Source organism: Paramacrobiotus metropolitanus, unplaced genomic scaffold (genome assembly GCF_019649055.1).
Source record: "Paramacrobiotus metropolitanus isolate TYO unplaced genomic scaffold, Prichtersi_v1.0 Parri_scaffold0000049, whole genome shotgun sequence".
NCBI lineage: Eukaryota > Metazoa > Tardigrada > Eutardigrada > Parachela > Macrobiotidae > Paramacrobiotus > Paramacrobiotus metropolitanus.
In genome coordinates this window covers 301,450-326,027 of record NW_026570269.1, presented here as the reverse complement: position 1 = coordinate 326,027, position 24,578 = coordinate 301,450, and the positions used below count along the sequence as shown (strand labels likewise).

At 40.9% G+C, this 24,578-nt stretch overlaps 2 protein-coding genes and 1 pseudogene across 7 annotated transcripts; 1 reads left to right on the top strand and 2 right to left on the bottom strand.

The window, feature by feature from the left end:
• Positions 1-130: 130 nt before the first annotated feature.
• On the bottom strand, positions 131-17,970 carry LOC129592056 (protein spire homolog 1-like). 5 transcript variants are annotated; one of them, XM_055487997.1, is made up of 15 exons: positions 17,335-17,970; positions 16,572-17,037; positions 10,803-10,861; positions 10,373-10,615; positions 10,078-10,203; positions 9,757-9,837; positions 9,488-9,646; positions 9,003-9,083; positions 8,627-8,756; positions 2,274-2,533; positions 1,882-2,031; positions 1,713-1,823; positions 1,475-1,608; positions 822-1,232; positions 131-757 (listed from the first exon to the last, which is right to left on the bottom strand). In XM_055487997.1, the coding sequence occupies exons 2-15, from the start codon at positions 16,936-16,938 to the stop codon at positions 379-381; spliced, it is 2,691 nt and encodes an 896-aa protein (XP_055343972.1). In that variant the 5' UTR covers positions 16,939-17,037; positions 17,335-17,970; the 3' UTR covers positions 131-378. The 5 variants fall into 5 exon arrangements, with proteins under 5 accessions (XP_055343972.1, XP_055343973.1, XP_055343971.1 ...); XM_055487998.1 differs by having other exon boundaries at positions 16,572-17,032; XM_055487996.1 differs by having other exon boundaries at positions 17,433-17,970.
• Positions 17,971-18,738: 768 nt separating this feature from the next.
• Positions 18,739-21,679, bottom strand: LOC129591992 (regulator of chromosome condensation-like). Of its 2 annotated transcripts, none has more exons than XM_055487916.1 (4): positions 21,466-21,573; positions 20,740-21,409; positions 19,912-20,330; positions 18,739-19,586 (listed from the first exon to the last, which is right to left on the bottom strand). In XM_055487916.1, the coding sequence occupies exons 1-4, from the start codon at positions 21,526-21,528 to the stop codon at positions 19,080-19,082; spliced, it is 1,659 nt and encodes a 552-aa protein (XP_055343891.1). In that variant the 5' UTR covers positions 21,529-21,573; the 3' UTR covers positions 18,739-19,079. The 2 variants fall into 2 exon arrangements, with proteins under 2 accessions (XP_055343891.1, XP_055343892.1); XM_055487917.1 differs by having other exon boundaries at positions 18,741-19,586; positions 21,538-21,679.
• An 84-nt stretch (positions 21,680-21,763) lies between these two features.
• On the top strand, positions 21,764-24,115 carry LOC129591993 (uncharacterized; annotated as a pseudogene).
• Positions 24,116-24,578: the final 463 nt, after the last annotated feature.

The window sequence follows — 24,578 nt, the reverse complement described above, 5'->3', positions numbered from 1 at the left end:
ATGTTGCTGACTTTGGCGATTTTGCTGTGAATAGTGATGATTTACCTAAATTTAATCCACACGTTTTACGCATGCGCTTTTTCCCTCTAGTTACTCTGCCAGAGTAGTTGTCGGGGTCTCAGTGTCAGGTAATATCATTTTTTCATAGAAACCTGTGATTAACACTTTCTACAACGCAATCTTTAACATCTAAAAACTCACAGACAGTTGGAGCTTAATCTCTCGCTTTCTTAAGATCGTACCGTTCTGCAGTTGACTGGTACCACAGCATTCGTAAAAACTTTCAAAATATTAATTTTGTCATTCGGAAATTAGATTCACAGTTCATAAGTCCCAACATACAGAGCTCTCAAAATAAATCAAAATTTCAGTCATTTCTCAAATATGGTTAGTAAAGAACACTGCCGGTTTGGAAGACGATCCGCACTCCGAATTGGAGGCGGATGTTGTGGAATCGGAGCGCGACACGGACATGGGCGACGTGGAGACCGCCACGCGGTCACCCACCGGCAACTCGTCCAGGAAATCTTCCATTTCTTCGTTGTTGAGATCATCGTCCAAGGAATCGCTATGCGAATCGCTCACCACACTGGAAGACGACGTGTAGAAGGCCGGCGCCACTGTGGCGTTGCTGGGCACGCGCGGCAGGCAGCCGGCACTGGAGAGCGAATAATGGGAGTTACTCCGAGAAGGATTACGGAGATCATCATACAATGATGATGAACTGGCACGGAAGGCCGTCACCAACGCTTTACCACTAAAGAGCCAAAACAACAATTTAGAACAGTGCCTTTACTACAGAAACAAAATAAACAACATACGGGTTTCGAGCCGATCGACTGCCGATACCGATCTGAACCAGGCCTTGTTCTCGTCGCGGATAAATGGCCGCCAACTGGCTCTGGCTTTCCACGATGGCATGATAGAGAACGCTGTGGCATTCCACGCACACCTGGACGATGATGCGTTCACTATCGGCGTCGTTTGGTAGACTTCCGCGTTTATTCGTACTATCAGGAAAAGATGAGGCCGTCACATCCAGTGACCTCTCTGGCACGGTACCGTTGACGGTCATGCCGCGCTGCAGAGGGGGACGTTGGCGGACGGTAGATTTGGGAAGAGTCAAGGACGCCAAATCCTGCGTCTGGCTACGCAGTAAACCGGGACGGCCAAAGCTGCGCGGTCGAGGCAACGTCGCTGAATAAGACGCGTAACCGTGGTTGGATAAGGGCCTAAAGAAAAAAATAATAATAATGGTTCAAGCATGTTATGAGCCTCTTACCGCCTGACATAAAGCACAAATACAATTGAAGAGCATGGAAAGTTGGAAACTAACCAAATTGAAAGTTTTAGTTGATATAATGTGACACTGGAAGAAATCAGGCATTTATGGAAAAAATAATCGGGAAGCAGAAACACAGCAAATTAAAGACTGAGAAAGCAAGATTTCAGTGACTGGTGCGTATTTTCGAACCTTTTGTTCAAGAGATCTTGACTGACTGGCTGGGCGTGTTGCTGTAGATGCGGAAATGGTTCATCTTCCGGTGCAATCGTAGGACTTAGCGTGTAAACCGGAATACGATCCAAGCGCTCTGTCGGCAGCATCATCTAAGCAGATCGCAGTATTTCACACATTGGGACATTATGCAAATGTTAGTACATGTTGCTGAAATTGTGAATACTATATCTGTTGATTTTACACGTGCACGCACCTCGCGAGCACAAGCCAAACAAATGGTGTTCTGACACAGGTGACACTTGATGCCGGTGTCCCGAAAGAGCCATGAGAAGGTAAACTTTGCGCGTTTGCAGCTGTAACACACCTACAAGCACCATAACATCAGCTCTTCCGTGTCTACGGTGAAATGACAAGAAACCCACTTTCGATCGTCGGATGGCGTTGTACAGCGCAATATCCTGCTCTTCCAGATTCTCCAGTTCCGCTTTGGCCAGCGCGCCTCGAATTAAAGCGATTTCATCCAGTGTCAGCGAAACGACTTCGGAATATCTCTGTTTTGATCTAGGCAGATTCTACGAGAAACAATCCACAGATAATCAAAACCGAAATCTCGATTGTGGAAATGACGCGTATCTCCACAAAACTAACGCTGTTTTGTTTCTGTCCACACATCTTTTCAAATAATTCACAGACACTCCAGTAAATATTTTTCATTACATTTCCATTGATTTCTTCAGCGTTTTGACTGCCCATTGGCCTTCTTCTTCTTCATCACAATCAACGAATCGACCGTTATCAATCTGAGCGGTCTTACATGTTCGCCCGGCAGATAATCCCCATCCTCGTCGTCACTATCATTCTCCACCGTCTTCACCACTAGTAGATCATCCTCTTCGCCCACGGAGGTCAGGAAGTCTACCGGCGGAGCGGAATCCACATCCGGCAACACGAGACGCCTTTTAGGTGCGTTAGTCGCATTGTTTATGTCGGGAACAATTATCTCGCTTGACTTATCCATCTCAAATGATGCACCAGGTTGTATAATGGATTTCTCGCGTCGTACTTCTGATTGTTCTAAATAAAACGTTACAGAATAAATATCCATGGTTTTCCTTACGCGTGAAAACTTTACGAGTATATCTCTGATGCAAGGATATTTTGCAAGTAGGTCAATTAAGCCGTAACATGTTTCACGGTGACGGTACTGTGCAACTGAGTGGCAATCGTTAAAGAAAACATCAACCAGAGGAAACGCCTTCACACAGATAATACCGGTCATTCACCAATAATACGGTGTCTTTTTTCGCTCAATACTGTCCAAATTTGATTAGGATTTGACGCGACTTTTGATCCGTAAAGCTGGCTTAGTACAGTCAAGCACCGATAGAGGACGAATGTTGGCTTAATCCAGATTACCACTCAATAAACAACGACACGGAACCTATCGCTTTTCAGCCCACAAACAAATACCATTAAGTATTCTTAACGAAAATTTACGATGTACAATGGTCAGGGAGAATGCGATCATTCTGAACTGACAAATCGATTATTATCGTAAATGTTATGCTAACAATAAATAAAAAACGAAATCAGTTACCACATCTACCAGCGATCGAACTACAAATTAGAAATCCGAGTGGTTGGCGAAGATGTTGATGTACTGTTCGATACAAAGCACAAAAAGATTAATAGTTACTAGCATAAAGATTTTTTCGCAGGTCTTTCTTTCCCTTATTGTTAGTTTGAACTTTACTATTTTCATTATTTCGCATAACTTTTAACAAAAACTATCCGTACAGGAACGATGCGCTCTAACCACCCAAGCTGATCGCCTCCCACTGATGCACGTGCTTGTCAGCGACGCGTTATAATGCGGCTAGAGGCAGTGAAGGTCACCGGCTGATATTTCGCCACCATTAAGAAAAGATGGTGCTGCTTTTTGTCGCCGACCAAGCTGTCTTTTCATTGTAAGTACAAGCAAAAACACTGCTTATCCATACATCGTGTCGCACCGGCCTACTTTTCACCGCCGTGAGAGCAGTTGTCAAATGTTCAAGACAACCTTGATTGCCAGCTACAGAAAACAATCTCCCTAAACGACCGGTTCTTCAAGCTCCACTAATTAATCAAGGCGGACTACAAAAAACTGGCCACCCGACGTCTTGAAACAGCCAGCGCCTAACCTAACAGTAAGCTTCCCTCAGCACCGCACGCTAACGGTAAATAAACACACAACAGTAGCATGTGCAATACACTATCAAGAAAAATGAAAACCATGCGTGGCTGATAACAGCATTTAAAACGCAACTTAGAGGAGGGGGTAGGTTAGAAATCCGAAAATGTACTACCATGTACCAAGGCTCAGACAAATTTTATTGTACACAATTTGCAAAATGTTCTTAGAGAAACATACATACCAGAAATGTTAAGGAGACTGGCCAGTGAGATGCGAAACAACCCCAGTTAGTTTGTCCGAAAACTGTTCACTTATAACTCAACAGATGATTGCATAAACTTTAAAGCTACAACGGCGCGAGAAAATCGAAGTTAAAATTGCTGTTCACACAAGAGCAGCTCAATAACAGCAATAATTTCTAGGCGATTAATCCATCAGTTACAGAATCCGTCATTGACGGCGAAAAAAGTGCCGATAATGAAAAGAACTTTGTGCAGATATAATCAGCAAAACCCTCCGCGATGGCGATGCTGAACCTTTTTGATAATCCGACACGTCACGCCTGAGGTACGATACATAATCGGAAAAACTGTACTCGACATACAAAAACGAGATGCCGGCGGAACAAGATACATTAATAATCATGCCGATGTTCACCTGATGGTCCTGATCGTATAAGCATACTGCGCAAAGAGACGGAAAATCTGTCAGCAGTTAAAAATAATCATTCAAGGATTGAGAAGACGAAAGAACAAGTAGGCGCTGCTGACCTCTTTAACACAGTCCAACAAAACATATACGAGTACCGTATGTTTCACCAGCAGAGAGATGATGATGAAAGGTTTGTACACATAAATAACATTCGCAGCCGGTTTGAAGCTAGAAACACACAACAGAAACCAGCCGCCAAATTTCTACCTGTTGATTTGACAAAAAGTGTCCCCGCTGGCCAGTATATATATATGATACCTCGAGTAGTGTGTTCAATATCAGCACCGGTTCCGACACGACTTAGCGTTTTCTATGCAAACTAACATACTTTGTAGTCTGTACGCAGTATTACACAAAAAATACAGTACGTCCTGCATAAACAATTAGCAAATTTCCAAACATTAGCAATTAAATGCACTTCACTTAACATAAGCGATTAAATGCATAAAAATTAATCTCGAAAATAAAAAGACGTACTTCGTTTTCTACAGTCAAATCCTTAAAACGACAAATACTCGTATTGTAACCATGCAATTTTTTCGTCGTCCCAATGCGTAACCACTAACCAGTAAATAAATTCCCAAACGTAAGCGATAAAATCCAATTTTTCAACAAAACCATTTCCTGAACCTGAAGGGAAATTGTCAGAATTCTCATTCTAGGCTCATTGTCAGAATTCATAAATCAGTAAACACACACGATTCCTTATGTCTACACAGTACACGTTCATTTATTTACGAACAACGCGATCCGCAGCCCCCCATTGATCCTCACAAAGCCCAATTAGTCAGTCTGCATAACATCACCATGAACCACGGGTAACAAAGTAAAGATATGGGACAAATATTTATTCGTTAACGCCTTCCATTATAGCAAGTTCATTGCTGTCGGTATTATACCCTTTCATTTTGTCTAATAATTGCCCACCACTTGACAGCACTTGCACGCATACAGCTGTTTTGTATAACGGCCCATAATTATTCCGGAAGTGGTTGATTATGGAAACATAACCACACCACTTGAAGGCCATCGCACCACGACAAGCATTAAAACATTCTACCTAATCACAGATAAATCCCGTCATAAGGGTTTCGTTCTAAATTCTATAATGCAACACGAGAACTAAATTCTTGCATCGTACTGCATTGGATTGCTTTACTTGTCGTTTCAAACGAATCAATTATTCTAATGCAAGGATACCCCGCACTAAATACAGCATACTTACTTTACTATCAAGGAACTAGATCTATAATGTAACTACAAAAAAACTGAGGCATCGAGATCGGAAAAACCAGAACCTAATAAAAAAAACTGTTAATGCCATTAGATTCAGCATGTTCGGAAACTGTGTCACATGCATTTAATTTCTTAAAAAAATCATTTATACCCGTCCCACCGATGCCGGTTTCGGCAAAACTGGCTTCGGTTAAGCTTTCAAGGTGACCCTGAGAATAATAGCAGTGCCAGTTGCTTAGAACATTTATTAAAGTGTTAAGTATGTACTACAATAAATTTGTAGTTACTTTATTTGCAAACATGCTGAATTTTAATCGCCTGATTGCTGTTCAAATGCTCAATGTTCAAATGCATAAAAAATCCGATTCCCGAACCATGATTGAATTAGCCCAAGTTTCGAAGGAAACAAAAGCTAGTGAACAAAACTGCTAAGGCAGTGAGTGACCCAGCTACCGCCACTGTCCAGTGAACAAAACGAAATCACTTCTCTGTAGCTGAGTGATGATCGAGCAATAAATCGCTACCCTAGGTGAACAAAATTGCTAGACGAGTAAGTGACTGAACTACCACCTCTGTCTAGTGAATAAAATCGTTAGGTGGGTGACCGAGCTACTATCGCTGTCCCCGGAACAAAATCGCTAGATGAGTAAGTGACTGAGCTACCACCCCTGTCCGGTCACAGCCCAATAATACTACTACGTACTAGTACGTAGTAGCCCGTGTACTTAACGTGCAGGCTGAAAATGATGGCCGATAATCTTAATGAGTGAGCAAACAAAGTGCCCCGATTTTGCAACAGCCGTTTGTGCACGTATGGACAAACTGTGCGCAGCGTCAGACAGCTGCCCACTGGCGGCAGAGCACCGCTCGCTTAAAAACACTTTCAGCCGCAGCCGGGATTTGTCCACTGCCATTGGATAGCCGCTCAACGCTGCGCACAGTTTCTTCATATGTGCACAAATCGCTGTTGCAAAATCGGTGCACTTTGTTTGCTCACTCATTAATATTGCCGGCGCTCATCAAATCAAGCATATAATGGCACATATGGAGAGTCGGGGGGCTATGTTACTAGGCTGTGGTCCGGTAAACAAAATCGCTAGGTGATTGAGTGACCGAGCTACCACCACTGTCCACTGAACAAAATCGCTAGGTTACACCGTGAGTGGGTGACCGAGTTACCACCACTGTCCAGTGAACATAACTAGATGAGTAAGTGACCGAGCTACCACCACTGTCCGGTGAACAAAATCGCTAGGTGAGTGAGCGACCGAGTGCCACCATTGTCCACTGAACAAAATCGCTAGGTGACACCGCTAGTGAGTGACCGAGCTACCACTGTCCAGCGAACAAAGTTGCTAACTCAGTGAGGGACCGAGCTAGACTCCTTGCCTAAGAAGTTCTACAATAACTGCTAAGGCAGTTAGTGACTTTACTAACGAATTAGTGCAAATGGAATGATTTGTTCCAAGCGGCCGTGGATCACAAGAAACGCGGAGGCGAAGCCGCAGCGGTTTCTTGTAACTGCTATAACATTTTTACGCATCACAATACTGTACATATTTCAGTACTCACCGAAAATGTCATGGAGGTAATGAAACGATAAAGACAGATTTCAGGCAATGCAACTCTGCATTAAACGGTCCGCAAAACCGTTTCACGTTCTTAAAGTGGGAGGAAATACCTATGCTAAGAATAACATCCAGTCTAATACACATACTTGTGGAAAATAAAGTTCGATGGCAGTCAACTATCAAACCTAATCACAAAATACTTGATATTATGAAATGTATCAGTAGCTTCAAAATTCCACTCCACCGGAACCACGTATGTTTTCCTTAAAAGCCGCCCTAACATGCAGCCGCAAAATGTATTTAATCCTGCAATACTAGTACAAAAATCTTAAATTTCAAGCGGGACTCCCTCTAAATTAAGCAAATTAGTATTACCTTTCACTGCTCAATCACCACCAGCAATTACGCTAACGTAATATGCGCTAATAAACAGTCGCAAATTAATCCATTTCGAACATATAATTAATCCAAAAAGCAAAGAGAGAAACCTCGTCCGTCCAGTCAGTGAACGAGAAAGTGACCGAATAGGTGAAATGAACGCCAATCAAGTGTAAAGTGTATCAGTTAGTTAGTAGGCATCGGGGCCAACCATATAAATTTTACCAGCTTTTATAAGGTCTAATTATACTGAAAGTAAATCAAACACTGTTCACATTACTTTCATTAACGCAGAAAGTGAACCGGAAACTATGTGCGTTCCGATCAACTTACGCTACATTCACTTTTCAAGGTGTTACATTTTTTATAACAAAAATAAAAGGTTAATTGAGTCGCTATTACAGCAGCAGTGAGTATAATCGGGAAAGCAGTTAGTATCAGAGAACAAATGATGTTAAAAATCTTTCTCAAACCGCCATTCAATCTACCAGCAGTGCAGCACTATGATAAGGTTAGGTAATGGCAGTAGAACGCATATCCGAAAAGTTTTAATGATAATTAATTGTGGGTGTCTACCATGAAAATGAGCATAATGTTGCCGGAACCGGAAGACTTCTGGGCGCAGGCCCGTCAGCCCCCCTTTAATAAAACAACCATCAATATGAACAATGCAAGTGAAATGAATGTAACAAACACAACCAAACAAGAACAATGCAATGGGAATGGGCGTTATTTTATAGGATGCACATAACTAAGTCCGTTAGACGACGCTGATAAACGTTGCTGGTCCTCAGTTCTTACTACAGTTTGATAATTTCGTACATTTTCTGTAGTATTACTACTACTGACTAAGTTTTCTTTGCTCTCCTTTGGGAAGAATATAATAATGATCGGATTCACGAGTATTTCAATACAAACGCAGTACAAAGGTGCGATGCATATAACAGTACAATGCCCTCGATTTTCGCTACATTTTTGGGCGCCTGAATCCTGTATGTTCGATACTACCCTTCCCGGCTCCGATTAACAGATTTACCACAGTGAAAGCACTGTAACTAGCATTAGGCAAAATAGCAATTTTAAATAAAAACTAACCTCCAGTACGATTAGCCGGTCGTGGCGGAGGATGGCGAAGGGTTCCTAGTTTGAAATGACGAATACTGTCCATTAGCAGTTCTATTGCTGTGAAGTTCTCTTTCTTAGGACGCAAAATACGATTGTCGACCTGTAGAAAAAAAACATTTCCCTTATTTTAAAGCGGATAAATATCAAAACTATTTTTATTATTTTTATGTTGTTTACAAATTACAAAAGCGGTAACTGTATTACAAGGAAGCCAAAGCAATGAAGGATTTAGCATTTATTTTAGCCAGCACACAGCATGGCTATACAGACAATTCACTAGTACAGAACAGTACAGCAGGCAGCATCTAGAGATGTTCTATTCCAACAAAAAGACACAGAAATTTACCGAACTGAGTGGTGGTCGGGAACGTATGTACTCCAGAATAATATCGTGGGCATCCATTTTCCTTGGTGATGATTCTGGAGTCTGTAGAATAAAACAGCAGAAATATTAGTTAAACAACATTAACATCTACGGTGCCCTTTGCAGTTTGTAATACTGTAAGATGTGTTACACAGGTCTCACATTCTACGAACAACGGTTCCATTTTGAAAAAAAAAGACCACTGCCAAAATTAAATTATAAAAGTATACTTTACTTACTGCAGCAACAGATAACACAAAACGTAAAATGCACAAATGCGCACAAAACAAAGTAAGTAATTATTTTATCAAAGCGCTTACATATCTATACAGCGTATACAAAACAACTGTCAAAAGAAGCAAAAGTGAAAAATTATGCAAGCGTCAAACTACAGTAGCAGTCGGATCTGGTTTCCGGTGCTAGACAATTTACAACATTGTAATCTAATTCACCACATGAAGACGCACCGGTGTATTTTTGAGAGAGTAGCGCCGCAACCTGATGTCTTCCATGAGCATCTCATAAGGCGTCAGTTCGTACACAATGGGCGCCCGGGCCAAAGAGGCCACTTTGCGCAGTTGGACTCCCTCTCGTAATTTCCCCACAACCTGCATCCATAATTTGGCCTAACAAGCAGAAAAAACACATTCAAATATTAGATTATGCATGCCCAGCATGAGTTGCTACATTCAAACAAACAGCTTCAATAATTGATAACCCAGTTTTCTCTGCTCACCCAGTCACGAAATTCGTCGGCCAACGACATACTGGTCCTGTCAATTTCCGCCTCATGGGCTCCACCCATTTTTTTCACCCTCTGGAGAATGTTCAAACATCTCATTAACAATTTAGCGTTCAGTGATACTCTGTTCACTGTCTGTAATATCTTAATCAGAAGTGCTATCTAAAATTAAATGCAGTATGCATTTATTTGCAGCTGACAATGAATCAAGAACTAAGATCTATTACAAGTTATCGAAGTACAAGAATCTGAAAAAAGCATTAAATTACACAGTGAATCACTTACACAATCACTTAAAATAAACTCATTCCTTACCGGTTTCTTAGACTGCACCCGCTTTAAAAACTCTATCAAGTCCAGACATTCCACGACAAGCGCGTGACAAACTGCTTGATAATGCGTATCCGCTTGCGTTGTTTCTTGGATCCGATCCGCACATACCTAAGGAAACGCTGCAGTATTTTCACCAGTCTGTCCCATAGATTCGATAAAACTGGTCACAAAAAACTATAGAGCCCGAATCAAAATCAATTCAAAGAGAAATTGTTGGAAAGACTCTATAATCTAAGCCGTTATTGACAGTCAAGGAATGTTTTTAACAAACGCTCACTTGCACGACACGATCAATAACTCGAAGGTTGACATCGTCCGAAAAATAATCCTCTTCTTCCGAACCATTTCCGGGCTCGATCCAGTCCACCGGTTCAACATTCCCAGACCTTTCCGGTTTAACTACAGTCCTTTCCGCTTCTACAGTCTGCGTAACTTCTCCCTGGGCTAAACTTTCCAGGAAATTCGTTAACTCTTCCGAAAGACTAGCTTCTTGTCCTTCTGTTAATCCGAACTGGCATGCCTATGGATTGCAATAAAAGTTATACAAAATCGCGAGAATTCTATCGTGCACTGGTCAGACACAAACACTAATGACGGCATCACATTTCCAGCAGACACCATGCACAAATGAATAAACGATACAAGCGCCAGTTACTCGTACTGCAGTACCAAAAAGGCAAAAAATGTAATAAAGGTCATATATGTACCTCAAACACAGTAAAGGCCAATTTTTCCAGAAAGACCTCCGGCTTCACACGTTTCTCTCCTGCAAAATATAACTTGTGTCAGTAAGAGAAAAACTGTTGCCTATTTCAGTTAACGCAGATATTAACATACACGTAAACAACGGTTTTGGCTCAAATACTGCAGCTGAATCGAATATTACCACATGGTATACAACCAATATTATTTTGAAATCCTGGCGCAAGCTAACAATAAGTGCTAAATCACTCGGTAACCACAAAATTACACTATTTTTCGTTAAATTTAGTTACCACACTCGTGTATGTACTTATTATTCACAGTTCCCTACGTCAGAAAAACCGAGCCATAAAACGTGCAAGTACAGTACATATAGATATTGCAACAGCAGCCGGTTAAGCTGCTGTTCTAGTGGGATGGTTTATCCACCGTACCACACGATGTGGCGGCTGTTAAGGCTAACTAATAATCAAAAGGCTGGCACGGTCGGCAAGATGCTGACCGGAAGGAAGATGACAATTACACAACTACTGTGTGGGAGATGAGACGATTCATCTCAACGTGATTACAAACAACAACGCAAGACATGGCACTGATGGCAGTCACGGCAAGATTCTTATTAGCAAGTAAACTGGGCAAGAAGGCAAAAAGCAAGGTTAGCTAGCTGGCAAGAAGCAAATCCAAGAATGATTCTAGTGCGCAAAAGTAAAAGTCAAGAGCATCGAGATTGTAGCAGTAAAGCGGTAAGACAACGAGAAGCTGATTCACATGATCTTAATGAGGAAGACCAGCAATGAATGAACCAATAACTGATGTAGAAAAGCAATTAACAATCCCAACTGGCGGATACAATTTTCTATCGTTACAATATATGATATACCTATGCAACAAACAGTTGCCTTTCTTTTGATCAAGTACACGATTCTGTTTCTTTCCGTTTATTTAACCATGTTCACGCTTTCGTTTACCCCCGTCCTGTGAAGTTGGCGCTTTTTGCTAGCAACTAAACGCACTTACGCTAAAACTAAGGAGGTTCGACATTTCAGAAAATTATAAATCGTGTTGGAAGGTAAACTGTATCGCTTTGCTACAGTATCACGCAAACCCAAATTTTTTTAATGGTGTATTAAGTCAATAACAACGACCCACAATCATGCATTCGAACTTCGCTAAGCATGAACAAACTTTTTACGGCTTTACGGCACCGTCGTTTAATATGGGCACTTTACGGTATTTGCCATTATACCATATTCCGACATAACAATCCATAATTTGTATTACAAACGGGCAACAAAGCCGCCGCATCCAGAAATAGGTCAGTCGTAATTATTTGTCACCCGTTGAAGATAATGTGGTAACTGGACCATGCGGCTGTTTATGCAGATTATTTAATCCAAAAGGTCCATTTTAAATGCAATTGATCGTGTTGCATTACAGCACTTCCACGTCTGTTCAAAGCAACATCGTTAACAAGCAAAGCACGGCGGCTGCCTCTACAAAACGAGAACTCTGACCAGTGAGTCCATAGCGAAAGTTACAAAAACCAACTTTCAACTGATTTCAAGCTGAACAAATAGAGTGTCTGTAGTCTGCACTTGCCTACTTTCGAGAAATCGGCTTAAACCTTCCAAAAAAATAAAAGAAGAGCATCGCAAATTTTTGTGTCTAACCAGCGTTTGTAAGAAGGGTTTTGTAAGAGGATTACGAGTTTACGTTTCGCCATTTTCAGTAATTTATGTACGTTATATTAGTAAAATCTTCAAAATACAACAAAATGCAGTACACACCACCCGCATGTCAAGAGTGTTTAGAAAACACCGATAAACTTCGCATCTGCATCAACTTTACAAAATTTATCCAGTATTAGACGATTATTTGGTGGGGTTATTAAAAAATCATTTGATTATTTAAAAAATCAATCCTATCCAAACTGGTTTGAACTTGAGGAACACTAAAGAAACGCTCATGATGATGATATTATGCGCTCTTGTTCCGGGAAGAACTACTGCAACGAGGCGGAAGGGCGGGAAACTATTTGTGCAAATAGCCAAGGCGACTCTTTATGCTGTCGCAAATGAGACTTCCATGCAAATACGTAAGCCTTTAATGCTAGCAAGCACCCTGATAAACGCAATCAATATCCAAAAAATGCAACGCATCAAGGGGGTAGAGAACTTCAGTATGCATAACCACATCATCGATTTTTGTACTGTGAAAAATCATGGCACCAAAATCCGAGTCGGAATAGATGCGTTCTTTATCGACACAAGCAAATAATTATATGAAAACTGAATTGCAAATATGCAATGCAAGAGGATAATTGGAGGTCTTTGTACGAGATATAAACATGAGCCGTATTAATTTGGTTATTTTACCGCTGCAAAAAAAAACAAGGTTTTCCACAATCTCCAACCCAACCTCAGCAAAACGCGATAATCGTGCGTTCACGTTCATCATTCATTACTTTTGCTTATCATTTGCTTTGCGGTTTCCTTCTTTCACTAACCATAAGATACCAATTACGAGTGTTAACAGTTTATGCAAGAAGAAAGTCGAAACGTTGCTCTTGTCTTATATTTCCGATTGCCTTTAAACTATGCCGCCTTATTATTAGCCTTCTCCAAATAAAAAAAAGAAATGCGATAACCTCGTCAGGAATTCTGTAACAAACCAAAAAAATTGTCTGCAGCGGAACTTATGTGATCTGTTAATTCTGTTTGCCCGACTTCAGTAATAAAACTTTTAAAGGGCACTGACCGCTGCTAATTTATTGGATTAATCTCTCACAATCATGAAACCGACTTTACGATTCTGGCAATCACATCCGCACAACCAAGTTACGTACATTCTGTTAAAATCCCAGTGAAGAAGAATAGCAACAACTGCGCTTTCTACAACGCTCCCCAAATCAAAACGATGTTACGCGCTCTCCAGCGTAATCTCACTCAATTATTCAGTCAGCCAGCCCGCCTGTCATCCAGTGTTGCCCCGCAGGAAATACAAACGGACAGGGTTGACAAAATACGAATTAGCAGGATTGTCAAGCACCGTATTAGAACTGACGGGATATGCAGAACAACTCAGACGCCACATACTTCCACTTCCGTAAATGAAAGTACACACCGATGTTCTCAAAACAAAACAGAAATTTTGTCTGTAAACAGTAAACGGCATATCTACATTCGTGTCCAGTTGGTGGAATGCGAGTGCACCGCAGTAATTTCGAAGCACACGTGATTTTAATCGCACAAACGCAGAAACGTTCGTTATATCAGCTGTTACTGCTTAATTGCAAACAAATTTTCTGAGTAAACCTTCCCCTATCACCCGTTGAAGATAATGTGGGACGAGCAAGAACAACGAGCAAATGCTTGTCAGTTAGTCTCAAAGCAAAACATGTACAACGTATGTAGTATGTACAGTACGGATACACAATATTATATGAACAGGCTTGTTGTGCTCACTACTCATACAATGAAAAACGCCAGAGTATTATGTAATTATAAAACGCAACAAATTCAACTCCATTACTGCTCCAGAGCATCGACATTCCCAGCCATGCCGGATTCCTGATTTCCGGTCACATTATTTTACATAATCCGCCTTGTGAAGTGGTGGGAAATCTTGATTTCCCCAAAGAAAGATTAAGGATAACTGCCGCCAACGCCATTAACGAGCGTATTCGCGGCGTTCCAGCCACTTAAACATCCCTAGTTGATAAATAAATGACACAATCATGTCCCCGCATCACGAATCTCGATCACAGGGGGTAACTATTTTTACAATCCGCAAAAAATGTTTTTGATCAAGTGATGATTGGCGAGACCGCAAAAACCGGTTTGTTCGATGCGATCGATACACAAGACGAATCTGCGTCCGACCCACGGACTATATTGTTATGACCCTTGTCCTTGGACTCAATCTGCACCATAATCATATCAACGGCCAACTTTACAAACGTAAAACATTTTTCGGCACGGAATACATTAAATCGTTTTTTAAATGAGATAATGCAAGCAACAGAATCGGAAATGCATACCTGGCTGGCCACGTGAAACTGTTTGAAAGCATAAAAAATTATTATAAACATTCTAGAACAGTTTCTATCAGAAGTCTTTAATTAATAATACGCACCCACCTATCCGCATTGCTCGAAGTTTTGCGTAAAGATTTACGATAACTGAAAGGATCACTCCACTGCTGGTATAAATTTTAAAAGAACAATTTAAATACAAAACTCAAGAGTTCGAAATCGATAAGTTTCCCTAATTATTGGTCAGCGATTCAAACGATACAAATTAATGAAACAAATGCTTTCATTCTGCATCCCTATCTACTGAATCATTCGAATATTTCTCATTTCTGGATTACGCATTTACAAACTATGCTGCTCAGCTGCAGGAAAAACGTAAGAAAAATATGGAAAAAGACCATCGGATTGAATATTATAATGAGACTTTAACGCATACAAACTCATTTGAGGAGTAGTTAACGTTTTAACCACGTTTTTTGAAGTTTATCTCTGATGACGTTATTTGATCTCGAAGTGAAACCTACCAATAGTGTGTAAACCTACCAACAGGCATTAGTCACCTACAAGGTAACTTAATCCATTTAAAACGATTATAACGGTATACAAAACAGCACCTCATTCACAACCAATCTATATCCATTCACTTCGCCGGTTTTAGCAAATAACAACCAGAAATTTTAGTGAATCATCGCCAAAAAACAGCGCTTCAAATTACCCATGATTGTGCCAGGAGGTAATTCGCAACCGAGTCATCTAACGGTCAGTGTGCAACACTACTTCCGCTCAAAGACCTCTGACCCGCTGATCAACAACATGCTGGCCAACAAGCATATTCTGTGTATTTTCCATGGAAAGGTGCCATTAAAGTTGCAAAATTTGTGTTTGTAAAATCACATATTTATGGTTGGGTGCGCAAAAACAAATGACGATACAGAGTGCCGAACAATGTAAAACATTGTTGAATTAGCGATAAGCGCCATGTGGTTATCTTACGCTTTATGATCATCGTCAACAAATCAAACAAAACACAGACAACGCCGTGTGTTTAACCAGCGAGCACGATACGTGAACTACTCAATGAGTGCAGGATAAAATCAAATTTGATGAAATCTGTGGCTTGTGCTAAATTGCCTAATATGTGATCGTGAATACTTCTGTTATGGCCAACACATTTCTACAGCTAACAATAAGCACATTTTTACAGGATAATTTAAAACATATACTTGCCTGTCTTGACATGAAAATTAACTGCCTGCAGCTGGTAAAATATCACATAACAAAATCTTTAATTTTTCGCAAAATCCGATAAACTGCAAAGAAAGAAAGTCTAGAAATTAAATTAAAACGACGCTATACGGTTGTTTAGTACAAACACTTTGAAGAGTTGAATAAGAAATTATGAGAACATAAATGCGATATTGACAACCACACCAAGAGAATAGAGATAGATATACATCAATCATACCAAAAGGATTTGACATTATCGGCCACTGGCCGTGATGCTGAATCGCTGACAACGCAATATGATACCCTTCTGGACTTACAATAGCTCGTATAAATACGAAAAGAATGCGAAAGAATTATAAACAATAAATTTGTTTATAAATTACGGTAGACAATTTCTGAAGCTAAAACATCTCACACTAACTGAATTTTAACGAAAATCAGCACATAAAATCAATTTTAACGCAGGCAAGGCAGAAGATTATCCCTTTTGCTATGCTTTAGTTTACCGTCTTACCATTATTATCTCCGGACATTTGTAGAAAAACACCGCCATCACGCTCAAGAAAGAGGTTGTCCATCTCGGGCGCCGCCAGACAACCGCATCCGGAAGTGCTGTCGGCGGCGGCATTAGTGGCTAATCTCTTGTCTGACCGGTTGCTCTGGCTGATGATGGATCGCCTGAGGTAGCCGGTTGTCTGGTGGAGTATGGCCCAGGCCTGCTCTTCATTGATCCCAATCCCGAAGGCCTCCACGATCCTCTTCAGAGTCACTGTCTCCGTCATGTTCTGACAATCCCCGCTCACGGAGCCGACCGGGACGGTGTTTTCCTTATCGAGATCCGCTCCGGCTTCCGCCTGGTTAATATCATTACGATCCATCATAGGCGCCACTCGCCAGTATCACAGTGGCAGATGTTGGGGATCAAATTCCGGGATGAATTTAAATACAGGGAAGGCGGTATTGATTTTGAGAGCTCTGCTCTAAAATTTCACAAACAGTGTATCCGAAATCGCATGTCAATTCGGATTATGCACAAATCGGTTAAACTCAATGAAACTGGCACAAAAATTTTATGTAATAGCCCAGAACACCAAGAACTACCCAGATAATAACAAAAAAACCACATAGTTCTTTCACGATTGCACATTAATATGGTCCATACTCGGTACGCCACATAATAATCACAATACCACAATAAAAGACCTAACTTTAAAAAATAACGATAACATTAAAGTCATTAGTCAATACGTAAATGCGAGATTTAAAAAGTTTTTTACCGTTCAATGGAGTGAGCAGTTGAAGCAATGATTACAAGCACAGCTCCACAAATGCATTCATAATCTCACAAAAATCCAAAATTAAAACAATTATTTACCTTCAAAATTTGTTTGAGGGCATCACCCACAAATCACAATAGTGATCATGGCGCATGGGTTCTCTGTTAAATTACCACAAGCAAAACGATAACTGCGAAAGCAGAGAAAGTTAGAGAAACGATAACTTTTCCCATCCGTACAGTATAACTCGCGGCACAGTATTCTGCAAGCTCATAGCGGAACATTGTTACACGCTGTTAAACATGTGTAACAAGATAATCATCGTCTTTATGACCAAACATCTTACTCCATCGATGAATGCTTAATCATTAACACACGGCAAAAAAACGAGTGATCTCTAAAGTCCGATGAGATTCAAGGATTTGTTGCGACTGTAACGCGGCACAATCGAGAGAGAAACTCAGAGAAATACCTCGAGGAGCGACCAGCAACAAAGACAGCTGGTGCGCGTGCTGGCACGATTGGTCGGAGCGGCTCGGGGGCGGGCTTACCACCGGAAATGAAACGTAGAGCGCAACATTTGGGAGATAGATTGTGTAAATAGGGATCGCTTTTATCGCTGAACATATCCGAGTTGTTGCGTCATACGACAGTTACAATAAATATCAATGAAAACGACGCTTTTCCCATGGCAACGTTCATTTGCCTGCATAATACGCTCCTAAAAATTAATGGTCGTATAAGGAAAAATTTTTTTGGTATAAGGAAACCATTTTAAACCATTTAAAAGGGCCATTTTAGGACCACACTGTGTATGGTACTTATGCAACAACAACAACAACGCTCCTAAAACAGATAGGCCTGTACTGCTGTAGTCTATAGGTGCCAGGTAGCAGCCAGAGGGCACTGTAAAACACCCGTAAAAGTACAGTATAAGCCCCAACTTGTAAGCAGTATACCGTGACTGTATACGGGATGACTACCGAGTAGATGTCCCGTAATTTTTAACTGGAATATCGTGCACCGAAATTTTTACTGATTTACTAAAGCAGTTTCATTTGAAATAACTTTAAATTTTACGCCAAACATTTTTTTTGCAAGCATTGGGTAGATGCTATTTTAACCTTACCGTCCTTACGTATCAATAATCAAATCACTATTACATGGATTGAAACTTTTAATTTTCATATGAATGCCATTCGAGTGGAAAACGACTGTAGAAGTACTCGTACTTATTATCATGCCGCCACACGGAATAAAAAACAGCATGACGCATGAGTTTTCGCAAATTACCAACGTTCGCAGATGGTCTGATTCCTGATCACAATTCAGTGTTACAAGGTAATTCCGTATTTAATACAAGATTAATAGATTACGCAGTTTGAACTTAGAAATTTTGCAGGGCCTCCACTTCAAGCATTTTTTCGGTATGTAATGCTAATCTGCACCTACAAGCACTACCATGATACTGCCAAAAGTTAACTGCGTGGCACCAGCAGTTTCTGAACCGACGGATCAGAAGACTTATTAGAACAATGAAAACGAGAACATCACTGCATCGTAACCGCATGAAACTCCGACATTTTACATCAGCAATTCAGTTTTCTTAAGCAAAACATTTTTCGCCTCAGTTATGCACACAGAAAGTCAGAAACGGTTTGAAAGTAAAAAATTGCATTTATTAACAAAGCCGCTGCTACAAATAATTCTCAAAATTAGAATATTAAGACAACATTTACTGACTCTTACACGACACTACTCGCTGCTTCCTTCGATTGTCCGATCATTAAAACATGGAACGCACCAGCAGCCACTTGCAACATCTTAAAATCCTCGAACGGCTTCCTTTTTTGCTGTTCTCCACCGTCATCTTGTATCCTTTTAGCCTGCTGCACAGCTACAGCATCATCATCATCCTTCGGCAGTCCAAGTACCGAGCTGGCAGGAGATCCCCATACAAACACGTCTCCAGTGTCTGTGATGCAGATTACTGCATTGTTACTTGAGCAACTAACGTCCCGCACCTTGTTAGCGAATGGATGAGCAACTGGAGTGTCGGTGGGGCCCGTCTGAGCAGTATCGGCCAAACCCAAATACTCTTTGTCACCACAGACATACAGTTTGCCATCGGAAGACAGCGCTATGGTCTGAATGGCGGTGCCTACAATTTTGACGATGCTTTTATCGCGAAATCCCTCAATTTCTTCCCATCCAGTTTCAATATCAAGCTTTTTCCCATCTTCTGATTCCTTCTATAAATTGAAACGATTTGTTTATGGGTTAAGGCATATAATACATAAGAACACCGGGCAAAAAAGTAACCTTCAAATGCTTCGATCGTAACTACTAATTAGAATAAACTCGTACGGTAGAAAGTCACTATGACCAACACTTCAGATCTTCTGATGCATATTTCTTTTCGCGCAGTACCAATTCAAAATATATAACTTTATGAGAACAGTGTGCAGAATCTGCCTTTCCTAACAATAAGAGCCAAAAATATCATACGCTATCCTACAATTCCTGTATGGAATTCCATACTTAGAAATCTTAAAAGAAAGTTTCAGATATAAATACCTGTGGAAATCCAAGCTGATTTCTGCCATTATTTCCCGATGCAAACCAGCGATCTTCAGTCGCACTCTTCACAAATGTCGCATATGGTGTACACCAAACATCAGCGAACTTGAGCATTCTTCGTCCCGAAAACTTGCAAACTCTGCGTTTGTTTAGAAAATAACTCTTCCCCATTCGACCGCCGTCATCTCGATACGACGGCACATATCCTAATTGCCCGTTATGGTGATCACCAATGGCGTATACATCACCTCCACCACTTAAATACGCCAGATGGTTCTGTCCGGATGAGATCTTCACAGCGCGATCGTTGCGGAGATCGGTTCGACGAGGATCGTGATACAAGAACGGCACATACTCACAGGTTTCTTTGCTGTCGCTCCGCGAACCAAAAGCACCGCTGCTATCCCGCATTGTGCCTGAAAACCATTTATTAAATCATTATAAATGTAAGCAGGTAATTTGTAAAATAATAACAAGTCACAGCAAAGCTGCCAAGAAAAAAAAAACATCGGGCACGAATCATATAAGTCGTAATTACTGTAACTGTAACTTGTACATGTACATAATGTTTTCTGCGCCGATGATCGTACTTATAACTTACTCGTTAATACTTATATCGCACAGCGGATATACAAGAGTATCAGTTAAAAAAGCTCATAACAACATTCCAGTTTGTAATACAAAATACGTATATTTCACGATTAAATTATTAATCAACTTTTATGTTTTACAAAATTTTGTAACTTATGTCATTCTATGAAACCGTGAAGCGCGACGATAAAATTAAAAAAACAATCTTTCTAGGATTACTGACTTATGTCTTACCAGTTAAATATATTTTCCCATCTTCAGTCAGGAAAGCCGTATGCGAATCACCAGCGGAAACACTAACAATTTTGCCGTCAATTCCCTTCACCTCTTTTGGTTCATAATTTTCTTCGTCATCTTTTCCAGTTCCTAAGGCCCCTTCGTCGTTGCATCCCCATGAGAACACTTTCCCAGTTTCGCTTACAGCCAAACTATGCAGTTCCCCGCAAACTACCTTGGCAATTTTTTCATCACCAAATTTATCAGCGGGAATTCGGAATGGATATCGTCGCGCTGCCATAGGATCCTCCAGGGACAGCTGTCCTGCATCGTTAGTTCCATGGACGAACAGATGACCGCTGCTGCTCGTGTCTAACGTGAGTTTTCCAGTTGGTAGAGCTTTGCGAATAGCTTTCTCGATTGTGGCCTTTTTCGGAGGGGATTGTTTCAGTCGCGCCACGGCAGTGGTAGGCTGTATCGCTTCGGTAGCCCGTGGTTTGCGCGAGAGAGCTTTTAACGGGGAACTTTTCGGTACAGAAGCGGATGCAACTGTGGAGCGCGTCCGTTTGGCTCGCTCCAAGGGTTCTTGAGTTACCGGGGTGATTTTTCGTTTAGGCATGTTTGTAATATCAAAGAATATTCCAGTCTGGCGTGAAATCAACAGAATCCAATAATCTGCTCGTCGAATCTGTGAATCACAATAAAAAGTTGAATCACAATATTTTTTTCGTAATTCGTCGGCACCTCTTGATTAGTAGCTGTGCGCTGACTCGTACACGCTACACACTGCACTGCTACTACACACATTATACATACACAGTCGCAATAATTTCAGCACTGATCCAAAATCCACAGTCCAAAAAGCTTCCCCGGTATGATTCAAATTTCAAAGTTTCAAATCATTCTAATGTGTATGCAGGCTCGTACACCTACCTAGTACGCGGTACCTTACCGTACTGCGTATGATTCACTGCACTACTGCTTCTTTAGGGGCGGGGCAGAGATAGCGAGCGCATTGACGTAAAAACAGGGTTGTTTCCTGCCGTTTCACAAGGCACCAGTGCACCACCCAGCTGAGAAGTTTTCGCGCACAAAGTTAGAATTATAGAGCTGTTCGTTGAAAGTGGTGAGTTATAATTATAATTTAGAAATACAGACCTTCCTCTTTGAACATCCACTCTACACGCCTGCACTTGTTTGGATTCTTTTATAAGCTCTAAATAATTTAAAGGTATGTCGCCAAATGCATTGCGTTTTACTGTTGAGACATAAATTTTTAGATAGAAGCCGTGGGCGCTTCTGTGTATCCTTTCGACCTTGACTCACTCCAGCTGAAGCTGGCGACGCTTGTTAGCTCTTGTTACGGCTGACTAGTGAGCGAATCCCACAGTAGTTTTTTTTGTTATTTCGTTTTGTTCTCCTAGATTAGCGGTGCAATCATGTCATATCCTTCTAATCCACCTCCTTATGGAGCCATATATGGAGGGAACAGCACTCCCCAGCGTCCCGTAAGTGAAGGAACTCTTTATCTTGCTCCTCGTAAATCGTGTACGAAGTACAGATACTCTGTATGCTTCATTTTCATGCTGGTTTTATGAATTTATTGAACTAGGCCGTTATAGACTTATTGTTGTTTGCTTTATCGGTTACTCTGCTGCTTGTCCGTGGCAAGAAAAGACATTTTGTGGTTGCTTAGAATGTTATTCGTTTGTAGTACTTGAAACACAGTCTGGAAATTCTGGAAAGCCAAATGCCACCCGAAATGGAAAACATCGCTGTTCAAGTGGCGGACAATGCGATTGACACCATTCGCAACCGCGGGGGAGATTTGGCCAACAGCGATCTGGCCAAAAGATCTCTGAAGAATTTGCCCGATCAGTGGGATACGGCGAATGGAACTGCATGGTGTGGAGCGGCAAATTATCGGGGTCGGATCTCAACTACTTTGTAAGCATGATTTTAGTATGCACCTTAAAAATTTTTTCCTGTGTCGTACTTCCGGCTGCTGGCACGGAAAATTAGCGAGTTAGCTGGTAGCATTATTAACAACGAGACTGATAGTAAGGAATGTACTGTACACCATGTTTTAATGTTAAAACGAGTACATATGTATATCCTTTGGTTTGTTGCCATAATGATAATGATGCTGTTTTAATTTTGTAGTTCCGCTTTGGGGATAACAGCTCAATTTTGTTCGAATTGGGCTCATTTGTCGTGTCATTGTACACCCAGTTTCACACCACTGTCTCTCCGCAAACCGTACGTATTTCGTTGAGCTGATAACATATTCCTGTACAAAATAACAGTCATTATTGTGATTACATTAGTTCATTATTGTGATTTCATCAGTCCATTATTGTGATTACATCTCCGTACGAAGTCGAAGTGCTTGTAAATGTTCTGCAGTAAGTTGTTTTTTTTCTACAAAGGTACAAAAGTTTGTTATAAATTTTATAGGGGAATGTTGAAGTTACAAAGACCTTCATGCCTGAATCCATGCAGCGCACTACCATTGATGTAGTCCGTGATGCCATGCAGCGCGAGCGGAATGACAGTTCCGGATCATTCCGAGCGGTGGCGCACATTAAGGATCGCATGGGCGAGATCTACGGGAATCCTAAACGTTGGCAGTGTGTGCGTGGTCCAGCACATCCCGACTTTGACTTTGAGGTAAGCGTTATTCCCGATCGATAGGGCCATGCAGAGTTGCAGGCGGCGGGACCATATAGAATACCACGTGTTCTCCTTTCTCCCCGGTCATTTTCCGTTGACGAGGTGCATAATATAATTCTATATTCAAAGTGTCAAATAACAATATTTCATAATTATGTGATGCGTAGATACTCTTACATACAAATACATGAGATGAAAGTAAATTATAGTGCATACGAGTACAGATATGTATTCAATTGAAATTTCATTGTTTTTTTCTACAGTTGGATACCGACGGTGACAACTTTATCGAGCTGCGTGTTCAAGATCGTAGCTACGTCATATTTCTGTCGGAGCGCTCTGATGTTTGAATCCCCGAACTTTTGCTGCTGTTTCAAATCATTTCAAGGTTATGTCATTGATTCGGTTTTCATTGGTTTTACTGGATGAATCTCGTTCATTCCTTGAAAAGTGTTCATTTTTCGTGGCATTCGATAAAAATTATTTTTGTGACGTTTTGGGCTTTTCACGACCTGGACTTAAGTAATGTTTTTCTTACATCAACCAACAGCACCGTAGTTTGCTTACCTCAATCCCTGCAGATATTGTGCAGAGCGCAGATGTGTTATTTTTACGATATTTTACCGTGTTTTGCGCCTTTTGTAATGTTTTATTCTCGTGACCTGGCTAGTTGTTGTGATTCAATGGATTATGGATACCTCTATAAATATTGCTACTCGGAGTCGGCACTAACGTACAACGGCAATAAGGGGCTTGTACACTTGCGAATGGTTTTTCGTCTACCCCAGTATTTCTAGGTTTTAAAAATCACAATATGTACATTGAATTGATGTTTCTGCAAGACGAATGCACTTCGTACTATTTAGTATCTTATTGTTAGTTGAGAACCTGTTTGCCGAGACCCACGATGGAGCAAATTGCTTCGCTGATGGGAACTGCAAATGATACAATGAAATATTTGCACTGGAAACGGTTAAAACAATGCGATATGCAAGTTGGAGATGCCGTACAGTCTCACACCCGTGTCTTTACACTGATAATAAGCAAGGTTTTTCAAATATCTCTTGATGTTTAATTGAATGTATATTATGTATTTAATTGTTTTGTTTACTGCATCCTCCTCGCGTTATGAAGGTTCCGTGGCTCGTGTCATTTTGTCAGTTAATCTTAAGAGCGTGTATAAA